The sequence below is a fragment of the Drosophila melanogaster genome, chromosome 2R, assembly GCF_000001215.4.
Source record: "Drosophila melanogaster chromosome 2R".
NCBI lineage: Eukaryota > Metazoa > Arthropoda > Insecta > Diptera > Drosophilidae > Drosophila > Drosophila melanogaster.
The window spans coordinates 22,924,821-22,941,436 of NT_033778.4; the positions used below are offsets into that span (position 1 = coordinate 22,924,821).

At 47.4% G+C, this 16,616-nt stretch overlaps 5 protein-coding genes across 21 annotated transcripts; 2 read left to right on the plus strand and 3 right to left on the minus strand.

Moving 5' to 3' along the window:
- The first annotated feature begins 286 nt into the window (after positions 1–286).
- ReepA (Receptor expression enhancing protein A) lies at positions 287–7,224 on the plus strand. 13 transcript variants are annotated; one of them, NM_001202060.2, is made up of 8 exons: positions 287–792; positions 2,279–2,351; positions 2,430–2,627; positions 2,696–2,809; positions 4,979–5,253; positions 5,373–5,499; positions 5,566–6,460; positions 6,695–7,224. In NM_001202060.2, exons 1-7 carry the CDS (start codon positions 761–763, stop codon positions 6,457–6,459), a joined length of 1,713 nt encoding a protein of 570 aa, NP_001188989.1. In that variant the 5' UTR covers positions 287–760; the 3' UTR covers position 6,460; positions 6,695–7,224. The 13 variants fall into 13 exon arrangements, with proteins under 13 accessions (NP_001188989.1, NP_001188987.1, NP_001188990.2 ...); NM_001202058.2 differs by having other exon boundaries at positions 5,569–6,460; NM_001202061.2 differs by having other exon boundaries at positions 5,569–6,346.
- Positions 7,215–9,257, minus strand: CG3788 (uncharacterized protein). Of its 2 annotated transcripts, NM_001202062.2 has the most exons (5): positions 8,781–9,257; positions 8,564–8,688; positions 8,299–8,498; positions 7,544–8,227; positions 7,215–7,486 (listed from the first exon to the last, which is right to left on the minus strand). In NM_001202062.2, the coding sequence occupies exons 2-5, from the start codon at positions 8,625–8,627 to the stop codon at positions 7,298–7,300; spliced, it is 1,137 nt and encodes a 378-aa protein (NP_001188991.1). In that variant the 5' UTR covers positions 8,628–8,688; positions 8,781–9,257; the 3' UTR covers positions 7,215–7,297. The 2 variants fall into 2 exon arrangements, with proteins under 2 accessions (NP_001188991.1, NP_611738.1); NM_137894.3 differs by lacking the exon at positions 8,781–9,257 and having other exon boundaries at positions 8,564–8,703.
- Positions 9,258–9,748: 491 nt separating this feature from the next.
- On the minus strand, positions 9,749–12,257 carry CNBP (CCHC-type zinc finger nucleic acid binding protein). Of its 2 annotated transcripts, NM_001202063.2 has the most exons (2): positions 10,239–11,904; positions 9,749–10,150 (listed from the first exon to the last, which is right to left on the minus strand). In NM_001202063.2, the coding sequence occupies exon 1, from the start codon at positions 11,690–11,692 to the stop codon at positions 11,195–11,197; it is 498 nt and encodes a 165-aa protein (NP_001188992.1). In that variant the 5' UTR covers positions 11,693–11,904; the 3' UTR covers positions 9,749–10,150; positions 10,239–11,194. The 2 variants fall into 2 exon arrangements, with proteins under 2 accessions (NP_001188992.1, NP_611739.1); NM_137895.3 differs by having other exon boundaries at positions 9,749–12,257.
- A 201-nt stretch (positions 12,258–12,458) lies between these two features.
- On the plus strand, positions 12,459–14,205 carry CG9849 (uncharacterized protein). 2 transcript variants are annotated; one of them, NM_137896.3, is made up of 3 exons: positions 12,459–12,484; positions 12,916–13,339; positions 13,670–14,205. In NM_137896.3, the coding sequence occupies exons 2-3, from the start codon at positions 13,044–13,046 to the stop codon at positions 13,962–13,964; spliced, it is 591 nt and encodes a 196-aa protein (NP_611740.1). In that variant the 5' UTR covers positions 12,459–12,484; positions 12,916–13,043; the 3' UTR covers positions 13,965–14,205. The 2 variants fall into 2 exon arrangements, with proteins under 2 accessions (NP_611740.1, NP_001188993.1); NM_001202064.2 differs by lacking the exon at positions 12,459–12,484 and having other exon boundaries at positions 12,956–13,339.
- Positions 14,167–16,349, minus strand: GrlHz (Gustatory receptor-like Holozoa). Of its 2 annotated transcripts, NM_001274217.2 has the most exons (4): positions 16,142–16,349; positions 15,795–15,848; positions 15,552–15,709; positions 14,167–15,238 (listed from the first exon to the last, which is right to left on the minus strand). In NM_001274217.2, exons 1-4 carry the CDS (start codon positions 16,268–16,270, stop codon positions 14,224–14,226), a joined length of 1,356 nt encoding a protein of 451 aa, NP_001261146.1. In that variant the 5' UTR covers positions 16,271–16,349; the 3' UTR covers positions 14,167–14,223. The 2 variants fall into 2 exon arrangements, with proteins under 2 accessions (NP_001261146.1, NP_611741.1); NM_137897.4 differs by lacking the exon at positions 16,142–16,349 and having other exon boundaries at positions 15,795–16,126.
- Between the last annotated feature and the right edge of the window lie 267 nt (positions 16,350–16,616).

Consider the following 16,616-nt stretch of genomic DNA (forward strand, 5'->3'; position numbering starts at 1 on the left):
ACCAAAAAATCCAACAACATATACAATACAATCTGATTTAAATTTCATAGATGTTCCTTTAAAAAGAAAATGGGATAAAATCTTATATAAAAATAGTTTTCTCCTATAACTAACTGATGAACTTGTTAACTAAAAGAAACCAACTTAGCTTGAATTAAGTATTCACCAATCTTGTCTTAGCGGTTGACCATATGGCAATTGCACTTTGTTGGTATTTTTTCAGACGGTATTTTGTTTTGGACAGTATGTGCGAGAACGAAAATTTCAGCACATCGCTAGCGCAGCAGCCTTGTTGTTGTTCGTCTGTCTCTGTCCTACAAGCGTTTCTTTTTGTTTGCTGAGAATTAAACAAAAGCGATTTGTTCGCGGGCAATGCGAATGCATTTGCAAAGCAGGGCACAAAGCATCGGCTGTTTCGACTGTGATTGCACAAAGCCATGTAGTAGAGGTCGAGCTGGCGATTCGCAATTATCCACAGGCGACGCAACACGGTGCTAAAAATTGCGTAGCCAATTAATCTCGAAATCCTTCGAATTCAATCGCAGTTACCAAAAAGTAAATGAAATTTAAATCGACTTAAACAGAAATCTGTGGATTTTATTTCGATATTGCCCATAAAGTACCCCAAATCACATAATTTACGGAAAAGTCAAGGAAATTCCAGGTGAAAATTGGGGTTGGAAAGGAGGCCAGGATAACGGAGTGGACTCTAATTAAATACCCTACAGTTTTCCCCTAGAGCAGCCAGGCGACGCTCAAGATGATCAGCAGCCTGTTTTCGCGGCTTATAATGTGAGTAATAACCGATTACTACTATAGCAAATCCCGACTTCATAGCCACCGCAAGTGAGTGTGAGTGCGAGTGAGAGCGCTACAGCTGCTGACCCCCAAAAAAAAACAAAACTAACTTTTCAAGCTCGGCCTTCGAAAGCGAGAAAAGCACCTACGAAGCCCGTCGTCGTTTCCTAATTGTGTGGGCGTCACGCTTCTGATTTCTAAGTTTTATACATTTCCGTGGTTCCTCGATTCGCTGATTGCCGGATTGTTTGTTTATTAATCAGCTGTCGCAAAGTACCGTTCACTTGTGCGCGAGTGTGCGCGGCCTGTGTGTGTAACCCTCGATTGAACTCCTAATTTGGAGTTGCAACTTTCCAAGCTTCTGCGTCTCTGTGTTCCCGAGGCCGACGCACTCGCCTCGCCCGATTTGGGTGCAGAACATGTGGATATAGCCTGTCGGCGACCCGGCGACTCTCTGTGACTCCGCTATTGTTGTCAATATTTATAGATCGCAACTCGACGCTTGCCCATAGTGTGGCACAGTCGCGGCCAAGTAGCTAGCACCTCATTTGTTCAAGCACACAATACCTCCGTTAGCATTTTCCATTATGTCAATACATCTTAACTTCGAACTAGACTTTACTTTTGATAATGAAATTAGTAATCGGTTCAAATCAATAACTAACATCATAGTCAAGATATATAGTTCTTACATCTAAGGAATTAAATCGAGGCGATTTCTCCCATTACTCGCTAAAGTATCCTTTCCAAATTAAAGATTCAAATATCTTGATACTGAGGTGCTATTTTCTTGAACGCCTCTGTCGCAACATTCGGAACTGCGGCGCATTCCTACGTGTAAACATTGAGTGCTCCTCTGTTGCTGGTTCTCTCTAGACCCGATCGTGGGTTTATTAATAGACCTCTCGCCTGAGCGTTAGACGCCGAGCTACGGCAGTCTCTGCTCGGCGTTCTAGCGGCCAGGAACTATCTGCGATCCGTGCTGCGGGCAATGCATCCCCGTTGCCATGAGGCCAATCTATCAGCAGGAGCCGCCGCTCTTCTACCAGCGGCCAGCTAATCTCCGCCGCCTACGTCATCCGCCGGGCACCGTCTACGGACGCAGTTACTCGCTCGAGGACCAGCCAGAGGACGTGATACCCGTGTATCCAAAGTTTATCTACGCCCCACAACAGCAGCAACAGCAACAACGGGCCCCATATCCGCTGTATCAACTGGGCGACTCGCTGAGCTCGCTGGACAGCGATTTTCCCGAGAATGAGTACGCGGGTGCCTACATAGTGGAGGATCGAGTTCCGCTGGCCAACGCACCTACTCCCAAAGTTGTCCAGAACCTCAATGCGTTGGGTCGAATGCTGGAGCTGCTGCAGCGCTGTCCTCTGCCATGCCTCTCCTTCAACACGGCCTGCATCTGCTCACTGATTGTCATATTCCTTGCGCCTCGCACTTGTGCCCAGAGTTTACTGTTTCCCGCTTTCAGATTGTTCTGCGGCACCCTGTACCCGGCATATGCCTCATACAAGGCCGTCAGGACCAAGGATGTCAAGGAATATGTAAGTATCTGAACACGTAACTAAAAACCGTAGCGAACTGAGCTAAGGTTTATAATGTTCATTCATCTCTCGCCTCAGGTTAAATGGATGATGTACTGGATTGTCTTTGCATTTTTCACCTGCATAGAAACATTCACGGACATATTTATCTCCTGGCTACCGTTCTACTACGAGGTGAAGGTGGCCCTGGTGTTCTGGCTCCTCTCGCCGGCCACAAAGGGCAGTTCGACTTTGTATCGCAAATTCGTGCATCCTATGTTGACGCGCCACGAACAGGTGGGACCAGAGAACTCGAGTGTATATATAGATCGCTCAATACATCATAATTTCTTCTCTTTGTGCAGGAGATCGACGAGTACGTGAATCAGGCCAAAGAGCGCGGCTATTCGGCGGTCCTGCAGCTGGGCTCCAAGGGAGTAAACTATGCCACCAATGTCCTCATGCAGACGGCCATCAAGGTAATCCTCCCCACACACAGCTCGCACCTCACACACCACACACTGCCCCCACTGACGCACTCACCCACAATCTCGCACACTTACTCGACTCGGTAACCATATTCATTTGGCCATTTTCGATCGCCTCCAGCGTCGTTGCATAAAGTGAGCAGCAAACAGACATCAGCTTCTGCTGTTCTATATTCGAAAATTTGCGCAACACTCTCGCGTGCTCATCTTGATCATCGCCAACTGGCCAGCGAATCTGCAGCAGAGTGCGGGGAGCTCCTCGTCGGAGAATCATCAGCATCATCGCCTTCATCATTTGATCGCCTTCTCTTTACATTTACTTTTATTATTATTTAGTCTAAACGTCTAGATTGGAATGCTCTTTTGTGCCATTTGCGTGTTTGTTTTGGTTTAGTTTGTAGTGTGTTTCTCTTTGTGTAGCCCGATCACTATATAGACTATACGTGATACAAGCTGAAAGATAAATCAACATGTTGAAATAATGTAATAAAAACAATATCTGAACAAACCCATGTCAAAGATCCCAGATACTCGCCGCAATTCACAACTGTTTTGTACACAATACAGATGTGGGCCAAGTCACTTGTGGACTGCAACAGATTTTATGGCATCTGAAGTGCAGCAACCAAATGCAGTCGATAACAAATGCCCCTTGATGTAGGTCAAAGAATAGAGAAAACATAGAATGAAAGGTGTAAGTGATTTGTTTAGCAGGTTCAGTTGCGCATTCCTTGTGGTTAACTCAATACGGTCTTTAACAAAGAATCTGAGTCAATCGTCTGATGACTGGAACACTTGAGCTTTCTTTGTTGGCTGACAAAGACATCTGTGCAAATGCAGGATAGGAAAGGGAGAAAATATATTTTTACTTAAGCTAATATTTGGGATTTCTGGGGAAAGAGTATTGATTAAGAAGCTGGAATCGCATAAGGTAATAGGAACTCATTATGTATGCAAGGTATTTACCATCGAAATTCAGCCTGAAAATAACTTTATTTCTTTGTTTTAAGACAAAGAAACTCGTTTGCTTCGGAGTCTTTTGTGCGTAGCTAGTACCCTAGACATCTGACTGGCACTCCTTGCTTCCACATTTGCATTCCGCCACTTCCACTCGGCCATCGCCGTTGTCGCCTTCCCAGCTGCCCAGTTGTATAGTTGCATAGTTGCACAATTCTAATTCCAATTCCGAATCGCCTCCTAGGGTAGGGCATACAAATATAAATAGATGCCGGGCATGAGACATCTCTATGGCGTGTGTGTATTGTATGCTTCATTTGACCCAGCTGCAATTCATTTCAATTTGAGACTTTTGCGTTGCTACTATTTTAATTAACGTTTTCGTTTCTTCACTTATGTTTCTTTGCATTTAACCCACCAAATAAAACTCAAAATCCCAACTAAACGCACCTGCCTGCACCGCTCGATTGCCACTAACCCGCTTACCGCTAGACCTACGCGCTGACTACGGCGCCATCTGGCCATGGACGCGGCCTGCAAAACTCCCATTCGGCCGATGAGCTGTACAGGGGCCAGGATACGATGGACAGCACGGAAAACTGGCTGCCGCGAGCCAGTTCCTTGAGCAGCATCGAGAGCTACACAGAGACGATCTACGAGCCGAGGACCGAGACCAAGCGACTGGTTATTCGAGAGGTTAGCGAGGAGGCGGAGTTCGATGATGATCCCCTGGGCGATGCCGGAGCAGCCCGTCTCCGGGACATGCCCGTCCGGAAGGCACAACCACGTCGGGCTGCTAGCACTGCCAAGGCTGCAGGCAAACGCGGCCAGAAACACAACGATATTGAGGGCGCCAGGAGCTCCAGCAGCTCCAGCAATGTGATCCGCTCCCGCCGCAAGCTGCGCGAACCCACGCCCGATGTGGATGTGGAAAACTACTGAAGATGGCTACCATCAAGCATACAGATACTCAGCGAACAATCGGATTTTACACACTCAGCGAAACACTTACACTTCATCACATTAACACTGTCGCCCACTAGCAGTTATATTTTTGTTTCAATAATGTATTTTAACTACGTTTACACCTAAGTTTCCGATTAGTTGTAGTTAATATTAAATTATTTAAATGCCAACTCTTGTGCTCTTGTGCTCTACTCCATCATCCACGATCAACCACTTAACAACATTGCTCCCCTGAAGGGAGGCGGCAATCTGGTGCAGACGATCAAGCGGAGCTACAGCCTCAGCGATCTTAGCGAACCGGATATGCATCGCACGCAGGACGAGCTGGACGACGTGATGATGTCCTCGATGACATCGTCGGCGGTGGTCATGCGTTCCACAGCCACTGGCGCACGTCTACTGAGGCCAAGAAATCAGACGCCCGTGGGCAGATCCGGCAGCGGAACACGCCACTCCACGGGCATGTATTTTACGGAGGTGGATGTGACCGCCAAGAATGCCGGCGATTTCAAGTGAGTCATTGTTCAGTTCAGTACCACAAGAAACTCAATACTTGGGTAATCCCCTTTTTCGATTTCAAGTTATTTCATTTGCCAAATTCGATAATCAAATTATTTCGTATCTATTTCAGCTACAACATTCGCAGCCAGGATGACATCAGCTCTGGCTACTCGAGCGCCGAACCTGTGAGTGGTCTCAGTCGCACCTCCTCCATGACAAACGCTTCCAAGGCTCGAGCCAAGTCCAAACGCAATGAGGTAGGAATCATTTCAGTCTTTCTTTTTGGAACTATCTTAATCCGTTTAGAGATTGGTGTTGGTTAGCAGTTGCTGGAAGAGATGAGAGACGAGGTCTACTTAGACAACCAGCTGTATTTTCAAGGTGTGCAAAGGAAGAGCTCAGTTCCAGAAGCTGAAGAACTGAAAATAGTGGAGAGTTCTGAAAGCATCCAATCTCAGGAGTTGGAAAAGGTGCTGAAGGAGGAGAACATTGATGCAGAAGATGAGGCCTTTTTTGAAACCTTGCCTTTGATAGAGGAGCACATAAATGAAGTGGTGGCTAACTATGGAAGGGATGAAAAGTTGTTGCCCCAAGAGCGGAAGCATAATTCGATAGAAGAGGAGCAGTTTGAAGATGCATTGTTTGAGGAACCACAGAAATGTGTCTCAGATGAAGTGGATGCTAAAAATATTGAGGAGATACTAACGGATAGAAGTCAAAACCAGACTCCGAATGGATCTGCTGAAACTACTGATTCAGGAACACCTTCCCAAAACAAGCCCTATGTCCATCCACCGATAGACCCATTTTTGCTGGTTCTAAGCGCTTCTGCATCTGCTCCGGATCCCTTTATGCCCGAACGGCCGCGTCCAATGTCGCCGCGTGAAATGCGCGAGACTCTGGAGGAGATTAAGCACAGTTTCCGTGCCCAACTGGAAGCAGAGCCCTCCGTATCAGCCTCACCATCACCCTCCTTGCGGCCCAAGGCCAACCATGGCAAGGGACGAGCTCCACCACCGCCCTTGCCACCCAAGAAGCACTCATTGAGTCCCCAACCGGACGCCATCAGCCAGACATCGACGGGCAGCGTGGAACGCAAGTCAGGTATCGGACAACTGTTCAAGAATATCAAAGCTAATGTGCTGCGTAACAAAGCTAATCCCAGCCAGCAGCAGCCCGAGGATGAGCAGCTGGCGGCCAAAGAGACACAGATTTGAAGTAAGCCCAGCCGCAAGCCCGTTTTCGAAGCTCTCATCATCCCCGTGTTATGTTTCGCTCACCGCCGGGCGATTTCTGCTCCGCCTTTAACTTCCATGGCCCCCAATATGGCATTATCTTTCTGTACAGTTGCGTTACTAACCCCCAGATTTAAGGATTTGCAGCATGTTGTTTTAGAGGCTCCAATTGAAGTACATACTCTCATCCTTCATCTACTTTCTTGACTTATTGCAGGACAAATCCATGTCTGCTAGCTGCACCACCTTGCCCCGCTCGAGCAGCCGGAAATCGGAGAGATCCCAGGGTGGAACTGCCACTGGCCAGATGAAAACGCGCAACAAGTCGGAGAAGTAGTGGAGCATCGGTTTAAGGCTGCCCATCTTTGTCAGTATGTTGATTTAGATGGTGACGGTGGGCAGACAGTGGAATCCATAGAACCAGAACCTCATGTTTTAGTTTAAATTGTAACTTTATACGGATATCGATACAGATTATGATAATATTAGCTATATATGCGCATGCACTGTGTACTTTGTTTGTGATTCTATTAGAGCTCCGGGCGCAGTTCGTCCTGGTTGCCACTGGTACTCATTTCGTGACTAGTTTAGCGTTAAGCGAGTCTCCTAGCCTCTATCCAAAGGTTCTGCAACAGATGTACTAACCAAAAATGAAACCCGAAGAAACCTATCAATTGTGTAGCATAAATTCCTAATATTGTAATTGAACATTAAATAAAAGAATCTATACCATTGATCCATTGAACTGAACAACCAGAGATGTCTTTAATGATCTTTGAACTAGCAATTCAGAACCGTTTACTTAGATACGAAGGACTTCTTACTCGGCTTCTTCTACAGGCGCCTTTTGGGTGTCCCCGCCCCCAGCTGCTCCTGCCTCGGCCTCGTCCTCCGGTTGCTCCGACTCATCGTCATCGTCGTTATGGTAAAGAACCTTGCGTATATAGCGGGCCACCAGCTCCTGTGGTCTCTTCTCCCATTTGGACAAAACATCATGTGGCGTTTTGATCTTAGTATGATTTTAGTTGGTAGATAACATTATAATAATGGACTGTAATGAACTCACTTGATCCCCATTTAGGCGATTCAGGATGGCCACACAGACGACCGCGCCCCTGATGTTGGCCCTACTGGTGAGGGCGGCAAAGGCCAAGCTCTCCATCTCGATATTCTTCACCTGCTGGCTCTGCAGCGTCTCCAAGTAGGATTTCTTCATTTCGGGCGTGTACTCGCAGAAGGCTCCATCGAGGCGCGACTGGCCTTCGTAGAAGTCATGGGCACACAGAGTCCGGCCGATGACAGCTTCATATTTGTCCTTGCAGGGATCGTGGCACATCTTGATTTCATCGGCCAGACTCTCATCGAGCTGGCTGGCATGCTGGACACTGACGCCGTGCACAAGGATCTCGTGGACGGGATTCAAGCGACCATCAATCGCCTCGGAGGAAATGATCACGGTGCCGGGTTCAACGCCAATGCCGCCGCTGGTGCCAATTCTGATGAAGACGGGGTCCTTGCACTTGGCGTGGTACATCATCTTGATGAGTTCGTGCAGCAGTATGGAGATCGACGGACAACCCATTCCGTGGCTGGCGCAGAGCACGGGACCCACCTTGAACAAGGAGAATCGCTGGCCGGCCTCCGATATGTTCCGTAGCTTGGTAGCCGCGTTTATCTTCAGACCGATCTCCTGCATCACGTAGTAGGCAAAGTTTTCCATCCGACCCGGAGTACCTCCCATGCATACAAACTTTGTGCAAAGAAGATACGCTTAGCATACTTATAGTTACTAGATACTTGAGTATAATGGTTGAGACTAACCCTCACATCACCAAAAACCTTGGGAAAGTCCGTGGTCTCCGTATTCAGGCCCAGGTGGTAGAGTATGTCAGGCTGCAGGCACTTCAGGCAGGGATTCAGGCCGCACAATGTGGATTCCTTGGCCTCCTCGTCCTTTTTGCAGCCTTCCTTCATCTGACGGACCAGCTTGGCGAGCGTCCTGCTCTGGGCATTCACGATGGCTATGGGATGCGGTCTGTGTTATGAGGGATCTCAGGAAACTCCTGTCTAAACTGAAAGTAGTCACCCTTTAGCTGGCCCACCTCGTTGGCCAAACGGCATGTGCAGTCACTGCAGTTGCTTTTGGACATTTTTGTTTTTTTAATTTTTAAGTTACTTCCAGCAATTTTGTCTTACTTCCGGAATGAGTGTCTATTTAAAGTTTGAATTTATAATTGAAATATAGAAAGTTGTCAGACATTGCGACTACTATAATTCGTAATATAAGGTATTTTCATTGTTACCTTTATTACAAAAGTGGACTTAAAGGACATAAGTTTCCAAAATCATTTAGTATGCCTAAATTTGAGTTACATTTGTATCTTCACCCGTACATATGGTCACCAAACATTTGCAGATGAGTGTAAGCTGCGCAGTACTTTAATAGCGCCCCTCGTAGGCCTAACTAAATGCGGCGATTACTTGGACGACCCGCGATCGCACCGCACTTAAGTATGGAGAAGCGCAAAAAGTGACCAAACCGGCTTGCCAACCGCTCTCTGCTTCTTGCCCATCCGCATGCGGCTCCAGAAACTCGGAGCGCAGCTTTCGCGAAGCCACCGTCGCGTCACGGCCGCCGTCGTGGTCGTCACACATGCGCAGCAGCTGATGCGCGAGCGCTGACCTTGACCCTCAATTGGAGTCGCAGTCGCTTGCAGACTTGTTGCCAAGTGCAGCCGGCAAAGTTGAAGTTGCCACCCCACCCCGGGACCGCTCTCTCTTCCTCTTGCTCTCTGCCTGCTTTTTCGCACAGCCAGTTTTCACCATTAGCGGCGACTGTACCTCGCAGCACGCTGTACGTCCATACATACGTATGTATGCATTCACTTAGCGCGCGCGTATGTACGCATGCATGTGTGTGTGTGTTGTGTGTGCTGGTACGCGAACTGCACACAGAAAAGAACAGGGCAGGAGAGCAAAGAAAGCGGCGTGAGCACATAGCGAAAAGAGAGCCCCCAGCCCCATATTCCATCCAGCCATCGCCATCAGCTGCCTGCGCCATGTGTTCCCGCAGCTGCAGTTGTGAAAATCGCCGGTAAACTGGTTGCGCGAGCGAGATGGAGAGAGTGCGAAAGCGGGCGATCGCTCTCTCCCGCTCAGGGGCGGAGATGCCTCAAATTGGCAGGGGGCCTAATGAAAGATGTTACCCTGGAAGACGCTGCAAGAATTACCCCAAAGACATAACACATGGTGCGGGATTATTTTTTTTTTTGTCTCAAATCAGCAGCTCCAGCATTTTAATTTACAATTAAAAAACAATCACAGTGATATTTGAATTTTCATTTCCTTCATCGTACGTAGGTTTCGGTCTCGCATCTTTTGTGTCCCGTCCGTCCAACTGAACTGAACTGAAGGTGTGTGTGTGCCGTTGTCTTCTTCATCTGCCCACTGAGTGTTCTGAGTGCCGCTTGCTTGTCTGCTTCTTTAACCGCTTAGCTCATCCTCTCCAGCGTTGCGTTCCGTTTTCAAAGTCGTCGTGTATGTCTACCATTGTTGATGTTCTCTTCTTGTTATTTGTCTGCTTCTCTGTTCTTGTTTGCTGCCCCCTTTGGCTCCACAGCTATGAGCTACATAGCATGCTACCCCGCTTGAGAGATCTTGCCAGGCGTCTTGGCTGATGGGTGTGTGGTATGGTATGGATGTGGATGGAGTTAATGGTATAGGGGTGGGATACTGGTTACTGTCTACAGATCCTGTCTTACAGTCTTAGATCCTGGATAATTCCCAAGGCTCGCCGGCAGCAGCTGGATGGAGTGGAGTTGAGTGGAGTCGAGTGGTAACGTGGCCTGATCTTCTAGCCGCCTGATTCTTCGCTTTTTCATTGGTTTTTATAATTTTTATTTACGTTTTTCTTTCGGTTGTTTCTGGCTGTGGAACTCCTAATAGGATCATTTGCTTTAAATAGTATTCTTTAAGGTATTTTTCTTTATATAATCTTATATAGTTTCATTCCATTCGTTATAATGTAATTAGTAAATTCAAACACTTGCAGCATAATCATATAATCATATAGGTATAATTATAGTAGAGTGGTTTGCTTGGTGATTTCTTTTGTTGTTGCTGTTGTGGTTTAGTCTCATCTTACAAATTGGGTCGTCGTGTCTTCTTCCTCATCTTCTACCTCATCCTCTTCCTCGTCGTCGGTGTCATCTGCTCTCTCGGCTGCACAGCTGCCGTTGGCTATCGTCTTCTGGTTCTGCTCCTCCGACCCCCGCTCGAGGAGCCTTTGCCCTCTTCCTCCTCCGTGATTCCTTTTCTGGCGGCTTTCCCTCGGAAAGCCAATACTTCTTGTCTTCTTTCAGTTCTCGGGACGTTGGCACCGCGCTGCAGGCTCGGCTTTTGGAATCAGCGATGGTTACTGGATGATGTTCAGGATTATGGATTCATATGCTGCATGTGTTAATGGAGGGATGTGGATGTGGTTGTGGGTTCTTTATTTTGAAGGGGTTGATCTTGACTTGGGTGCTGCTGCTATCGCTTCTAGATGTTGTTGCTGTTGGCTGGCTTTGTGAATGTTGTAGCAAATTGATTTTTCGTTTTTTTTTCATTTTTTTTCGTTCTCATCTTTTCTTCTGGTTGTTCTTCGTGTGTTGAATTATTACTCATATTCCTCCTTCGATGATTACATTTATGAGGTGCCACGGGTGGGTGGTGGCGCCTAGTTCCGTCCGCCCTTCTCGTCGCACTCGCGCCTCAGATGTCCGCTCTTGCCGCAGCCGTAGCAAGTCTTCGAGGTCTCCGGGCAGTTCTTGGAGATGTGTCCGGTGCGGTTGCACTTGTAGCACGACACATTGGTCGGTCCACGTTCGTTGACGGCCTCTGGGCAGTTGCGCACCCAGTGTCCGGTCTTGTTGCAACGGTAGCAGGTCGGGTTGTCCGCCTGGGTGCAGTCCTTCGAGATGTGCCCGATGCCGTTGCAGCGGTAGCAGCGCTCGGCCTCCTCAGGGCAGGCACGTGCGAAGTGCCCAAATTGGTTGCATTTGTAGCACTTCTCGCGGTTGCGACGCATGCCGCCGCCATCGTTGCCGCGCATACCGCCGCCGCCGCCACCACCGCCTCCTCCAACGCCGCCCGGACCTCCGCCGCCGCCGAGACTGCAGTCCCGGGCAAAGTGGCCCGGCCGGTTGCACTTGTAGCACGTGGCAGACATCGACATCTTTGCTTCGGTTTTGGTTAGACTACTGATCCGCAAATCCGACTCCGCTTCTTAAACTCAACTTCTCAACTTCCTCACACACTCACTGGTAACCACGGGCCCTCGAGCACTACACACTGCTTGCGCTGGATGCGAAAAAATCACACAGACCAACAGGATCTCCGGCTTCCTCAGATTTCCTCGCCGTATTTTCGACGCCAAAAGTTAAAATGGCTGCCGCTGAGCGAATGAGTACCGATTTGCTGTGGTATCGACTACTCGCCAGAGTTGCTTCGGCTACGCTTGAATACAACACTGACCCTCCACGCGGTGCACATTGGTTCGAGGATATGCGATGGTGAGGCGAAATGTCAGTCTGGAATTGTGTAGTGTGCTGGTGTCGTACTACTTCCACTCGGCGTGCTTTGTCTCACAGAATCTACATTTCCATTTTGCTTTCTCACTTGGCGTGTTTAGCTTTTGTCTCGTGTCCTCCATATTTAGGAGGCACTACATAACCCAATTTTGCGAACTCGATTTTGCCACTTTATAACCACACGTAACCAGTGTGTCCGTGGTGATGGACTGCAACTTATCGGCTCAGTCGTTAGGAGTACCCCTGGCAAAGGGCTATCGAAATATATATCTTTAAATTTATAAGGAAGTCCATTCAAATAATTGTTTTATTTTAATTGTTTGGACACAACATACGTTCACCTTTTTGAAATTGGCTATTTGCAGAAATTGATATCGATTGACACATTAGGGGTGCTTAGCAAAGAATAGCTAACTGAAGACTTCATAAGAGAAAACGTAATACTCTAATAATAGAAAAGCACTCAGATTACGTAACAACTAATAAAATATTTTATGTGCATATATATAAAACGATTTATCAAAAGAACCTGGCTTTGTCAAAAAATCGATATTTCATAGTGGTGTACATTTTTAAGGACTTTCACAAATAATACGCTGAGTACACTTATATTATTGTTATATTATCCCAAATATTGGGCAGCACGATTTTTTGAAATCTGGGTGACATCGATTACTATATGAAAAGGGTATTCCTGCTTATCAGTATTTGCAGAGAAAAGGAATTATGAATAATATTTACCTCAAAAGCTATAAATTAGATAAAGTCATAATAATTTACTTTACTATTTATTAACTATATTAATTTACTATATATTAATTTACTATTTTAATAAAATATCTTTTAATGCCCTCGTCGATACCAATAGGTATTGTGAACGGTCGATAGTATCGACAGAGCGGCACTGCCTGCCGTCGGTTCATCCCTAACGCCATAAGAATTAGTTTGTTTTTTTTTGCAACAAACATTTATATTAGTTATGCGTGCGTGGCCAAAATGCTAATCGCCTGGTTAGTGCTTGCCGCCACTTTGAGCCGATCCATCAGAGCCAGCACCACGATATCGATACCGATCACAACGCAGGACATAATAGCGGGTGACGTGTTTTTTGAAATCCTGTCCCCCTCGGAACTGGAATACACGTACCGGCTGCGCCCGGCCAAGGACTTTGGATCCGCCTTCTCGGAGCGACTGGAGGGTGTGCCGCTAGTGATTACAGATCCCCCCGGCGCCTGCCAGGAGATCCGGAACGCCAGAGATCTGAATGGGGGCGTCGCACTCATTGATCGAGGGTGAGAGCCTTAAGAACCCCTACAAAGCTTATCTTAGCTATTGAAAGATGGTCATAGCCACGGCCACTTTTTATCAGTGGTCTTAGACGAACCATAGACGAACTGTAGCCATAGTTCCATGCTTCTTATCACAAATGTCAGAACCTGGTTACGTGCGTCCGGAGTGTCCGTTTAAAGTCTTATTAACAAAATCTATCAATTTTCCGAATGAAACCTTTCTTTACAATAGGAATACAAAAGATCGATACGGGAAAGCGATATAGATATTTCATATCAGATATAGATAGATATTGATTCTTGTCTTCGTAAACTAACAATGTCATTTTTCAGGGAGTGTTCCTTCCTCACGAAGACACTTCGAGCGGAGGCAGCTGGCGCATTGGCTGCAATCATCACTGAGTACAATCCCAGCTCTCCAGAGTTTGAGCACTACATCGAGATGATACATGACAACTCCCAACAGGACGCCAACATACCGGCCGGCTTTCTTCTCGGGAAGAATGGCGTCATCATCCGGTCGACGCTGCAGCGGCTGAAGAGGGTGCACGCCCTGATCAACATACCGGTCAACCTCACCTTTACCCCGCCATCTAAGATTAATCATCCGCCGTGGCTGGGCTGGTGACGTGATCGGATTACATGCAGCTCAAAGGACTCGTGTGAAAGAGACACACACGATCTGAAACCAAAGTGCATACTCGTAGGCTGAGACGTCGAGACCGCAACTGAGACTATACTTTAGAGTACCAATAAGTAGCTAATTCGTAGACGGCAGCCATAAACTGTAAATAAATAGCTTAGCAGCCAAAGAGTCAGGTCGCCAAGTTGTAATCTAGACAATACTATAATTCTTAATTTTTATAGACAAATGACAACGAGTTATATTATATTTTCCCCAGTGCTGTGAGATTTAGGCACATGCCCAGCGTGAGAATCACAATGACCACCACAAGGATGGCGAAGCACAAGTAGTTTGGCTGGATGGGCATTCGAAAGAGTTTGGCGGACATGTCCAGCGAGGCGGCGAACAGCAACGTCGAGTTGAGATCTTCCGCTGAGGTATTGTGGTAAACAAATGGACGAACCCGTATCTGGTGTCCATTAGCTTGAGCATTCTGGCACACTCGAGTCACCGATGATGCCACGAAAAAGGGCAGCAATCCCAAAAATAGCCACAGCATCACGTTCGCAATATTTAGCAGGACGAGCTTCAGGGCGCAGTAGTGGAAATCAAAGTCCTTAAATAGGTACACCAATCCCGCGAAGGCGTACGCCAGATTCATTACAATCAGGAAGCACACTGGAATAGACACGTGCTGATTCAAGCGCTCCAGCAGCTTGCGGAATTCGAGGACTTCCCTCATCCAATCGAGCGAGTCGATGGAGTGCATAAGCAGCTTGTGCGACAGCGTTTCCAGATGCATCCTTAGCAAATAACACTCGATGTAGTAGTTGCTCAGTATGATAATCTCCACCAGATCCTGCAGCAGTATGGTGAACAAGAGACCCACTCGCAGCCACATCTCCCAGTCGCTTAGGATTTCCGCTAGCCAGGACACCTTGACGATCTGGCTGGGCTGCATCATCACCACACAACAGGCGTAGCCGAATAGCAAAATCAGCAGGGCCAGTGCAATGGCCAGAAAAAGCCACAGCATTCGGCAGAGCCTCTTCGGCTTGGCAGACATCAGGAAAACCCTCTCGATGAGGTTTTGCAGCTGCTCGTGGTCGATCACCTTGCATACCAACACTGCCGACACGAAGGCCAAGAGGTTAAAGCCACTGGGCACTATGAACCCAAACAGAAGTTCTCCTATGGTGTTCGGGGTCGTAGCTCCGCCATCTGTACCATTGGTTATGGGTCTAATATCCCGATAGCTGGTGAAGCCGCGATCGCCCCTGAAAGTATAGGTTGTGGTCTATAACGAAAAATCTTACAAAATAAACCAAAAAAAAACCTTACTGCTAAAAAATAAATATTTCTTAATTGTTATGACTAGTAGAAAGGCTTTGCCTCAACATAGCCAATAATAAACATTCATTGTTTAACGCTGGGAATGGATTTCCCGTAAATAAACCAATTGATAAGAAAACATACATTTGTACATATGTACATATGTGTATATGAATGCAATTAAGTTTACATGATGCGATAAATTACTATTCGAAAGTTTTCGTTTTTAGTGAATCACTGTTATTAATTTAAGCGCACCTGTATCCGCAAATATACCGCAAGAGGTATCCTACAAGCAGGACGAAGAGCACCATCAGCGCCTGGACGTAGCTGCAGCAGGCACGGATGCTGGTCATGTCCGTGGAGATGGGATTGAGGCCCACCAGGGTCAGGATGGCCACATATGGACGGAGGAACTGTATGGCGAGACATTGTTTGGTTGGTCAGTTCCCACGACATGAGTGTTAGGTAATTGGTGATCAATGATGACACCACACCCACCTTCCGTTTACAGTAGTCCAGCAGAGCGGAAGTGGGCTCATGTTCTCCCGGCTGCTGCAGTTCATCATTGGTATTCCCGTTGATGCGATTGATGAAACAAAAAGAACTCTCCGCATTATGTCGATGCATGACAGACAAAGAACGATGGGCGTTAGTGGGTGATAGAGGGTGGAAAGTAACAGTTATAACAACAGTGAACGGGGGATTTCATTCACAACAAAAACACATGGCGTGGGTGGGGAGAGTTCCCGCTGATCGAAGCAGCGAGAGAAAGCACGACTAACGGGAGCGGGAGAGAGATCGATCGCGACCGGCGGTCCAGCCACAACTGAGGCCCCCCAACTTACAAGCTCGTCGTGCAGCCAGGATGATCCAATGGAGGTCGCTCGGCTGCGGCTCCCGCTTCGGCTGCTCCATGGCTCGCGACACCGATCGTAGTCGCGATCCCCTTCAGCTGTTCGTTCGGCGGTGCTCATCGAGTGCAAGTGTAACGGTAACGGTAAATTGACTAAATTGAAACTCGAGCCGCGAAGAGAGCAAGAACCACAGAACTGACTGTGTGACGAAGCTTTCCTGCACCGTATGAAGCTCTCTTTTTGAGCTTTGTGTTCTTCCCGAACCCCACCACCGACCCATTCCCCCCACCCCCTCCTCCCTCATCACACACACCCAAAACCCCCCTTATCAATCAATTTTATCTCGGGACCGAGCGGGGATCGCGTTTCTCGAGTCTGCTGGGCACCTGTTACAGTTTAGATAGGAATCAGCCCTGTTATCGCCGAACACTATCTGTGCCGGTTGTCCAATTTGCATACATATGTA

What these genes read in the sequence shown, in the direction of transcription:
- ReepA (NM_001202059.2), top strand. Translation starts at nt 1,806, where the DNA reads ATGAGGCCAATCTATCAGCAGGAGCCGCCGCTCTTCTACCAGCGGCCA. An exon ending in AAGAATGCCGGCGATTTCAA is followed by an intron (nt 5,254 to 5,372) that starts GTGAGTCATTGT and finishes TATCTATTTCAG; the next exon opens with CTACAACATTCGCAGCCAGG. An exon ending in CCAAGTCCAAACGCAATGAG is followed by an intron (nt 5,500 to 5,568) that starts GTAGGAATCATT and finishes GTTGGTTAGCAG; the next exon opens with TTGCTGGAAGAGATGAGAGA.
- CG3788 (NM_001202062.2), bottom strand. Translation starts at nt 8,627, where the DNA reads ATGTCCAAAAGCAACTGCAGTGACTGCACATGCCGTTTGGCCAACGAG. An exon ending in AGGTTTTTGGTGATGTGAGG is followed by an intron (nt 8,228 to 8,298) that starts GTTAGTCTCAAC and finishes CTTTGCACAAAG; the next exon opens with TTTGTATGCATGGGAGGTAC. An exon ending in ATCGCCTAAATGGGGATCAA is followed by an intron (nt 7,487 to 7,543) that starts GTGAGTTCATTA and finishes AATCATACTAAG; the next exon opens with ATCAAAACGCCACATGATGT.
- CNBP (NM_137895.3), bottom strand. Translation starts at nt 11,692, where the DNA reads ATGTCGATGTCTGCCACGTGCTACAAGTGCAACCGGCCGGGCCACTTT.
- CG9849 (NM_137896.3), top strand. Translation starts at nt 13,044, where the DNA reads ATGCTAATCGCCTGGTTAGTGCTTGCCGCCACTTTGAGCCGATCCATC. An exon ending in GTCGCACTCATTGATCGAGG is followed by an intron (nt 13,340 to 13,669) that starts GTGAGAGCCTTA and finishes GTCATTTTTCAG; the next exon opens with GGAGTGTTCCTTCCTCACGA.
- GrlHz (NM_001274217.2), bottom strand. Translation starts at nt 16,270, where the DNA reads ATGAGCACCGCCGAACGAACAGCTGAAGGGGATCGCGACTACGATCGG. An exon ending in CCTGGCTGCACGACGAGCTT is followed by an intron (nt 15,849 to 16,141) that starts GTAAGTTGGGGG and finishes GATGAACTGCAG; the next exon opens with CAGCCGGGAGAACATGAGCC. An exon ending in CGGTATATTTGCGGATACAG is followed by an intron (nt 15,239 to 15,551) that starts GTGCGCTTAAAT and finishes CTATACTTTCAG; the next exon opens with GGGCGATCGCGGCTTCACCA.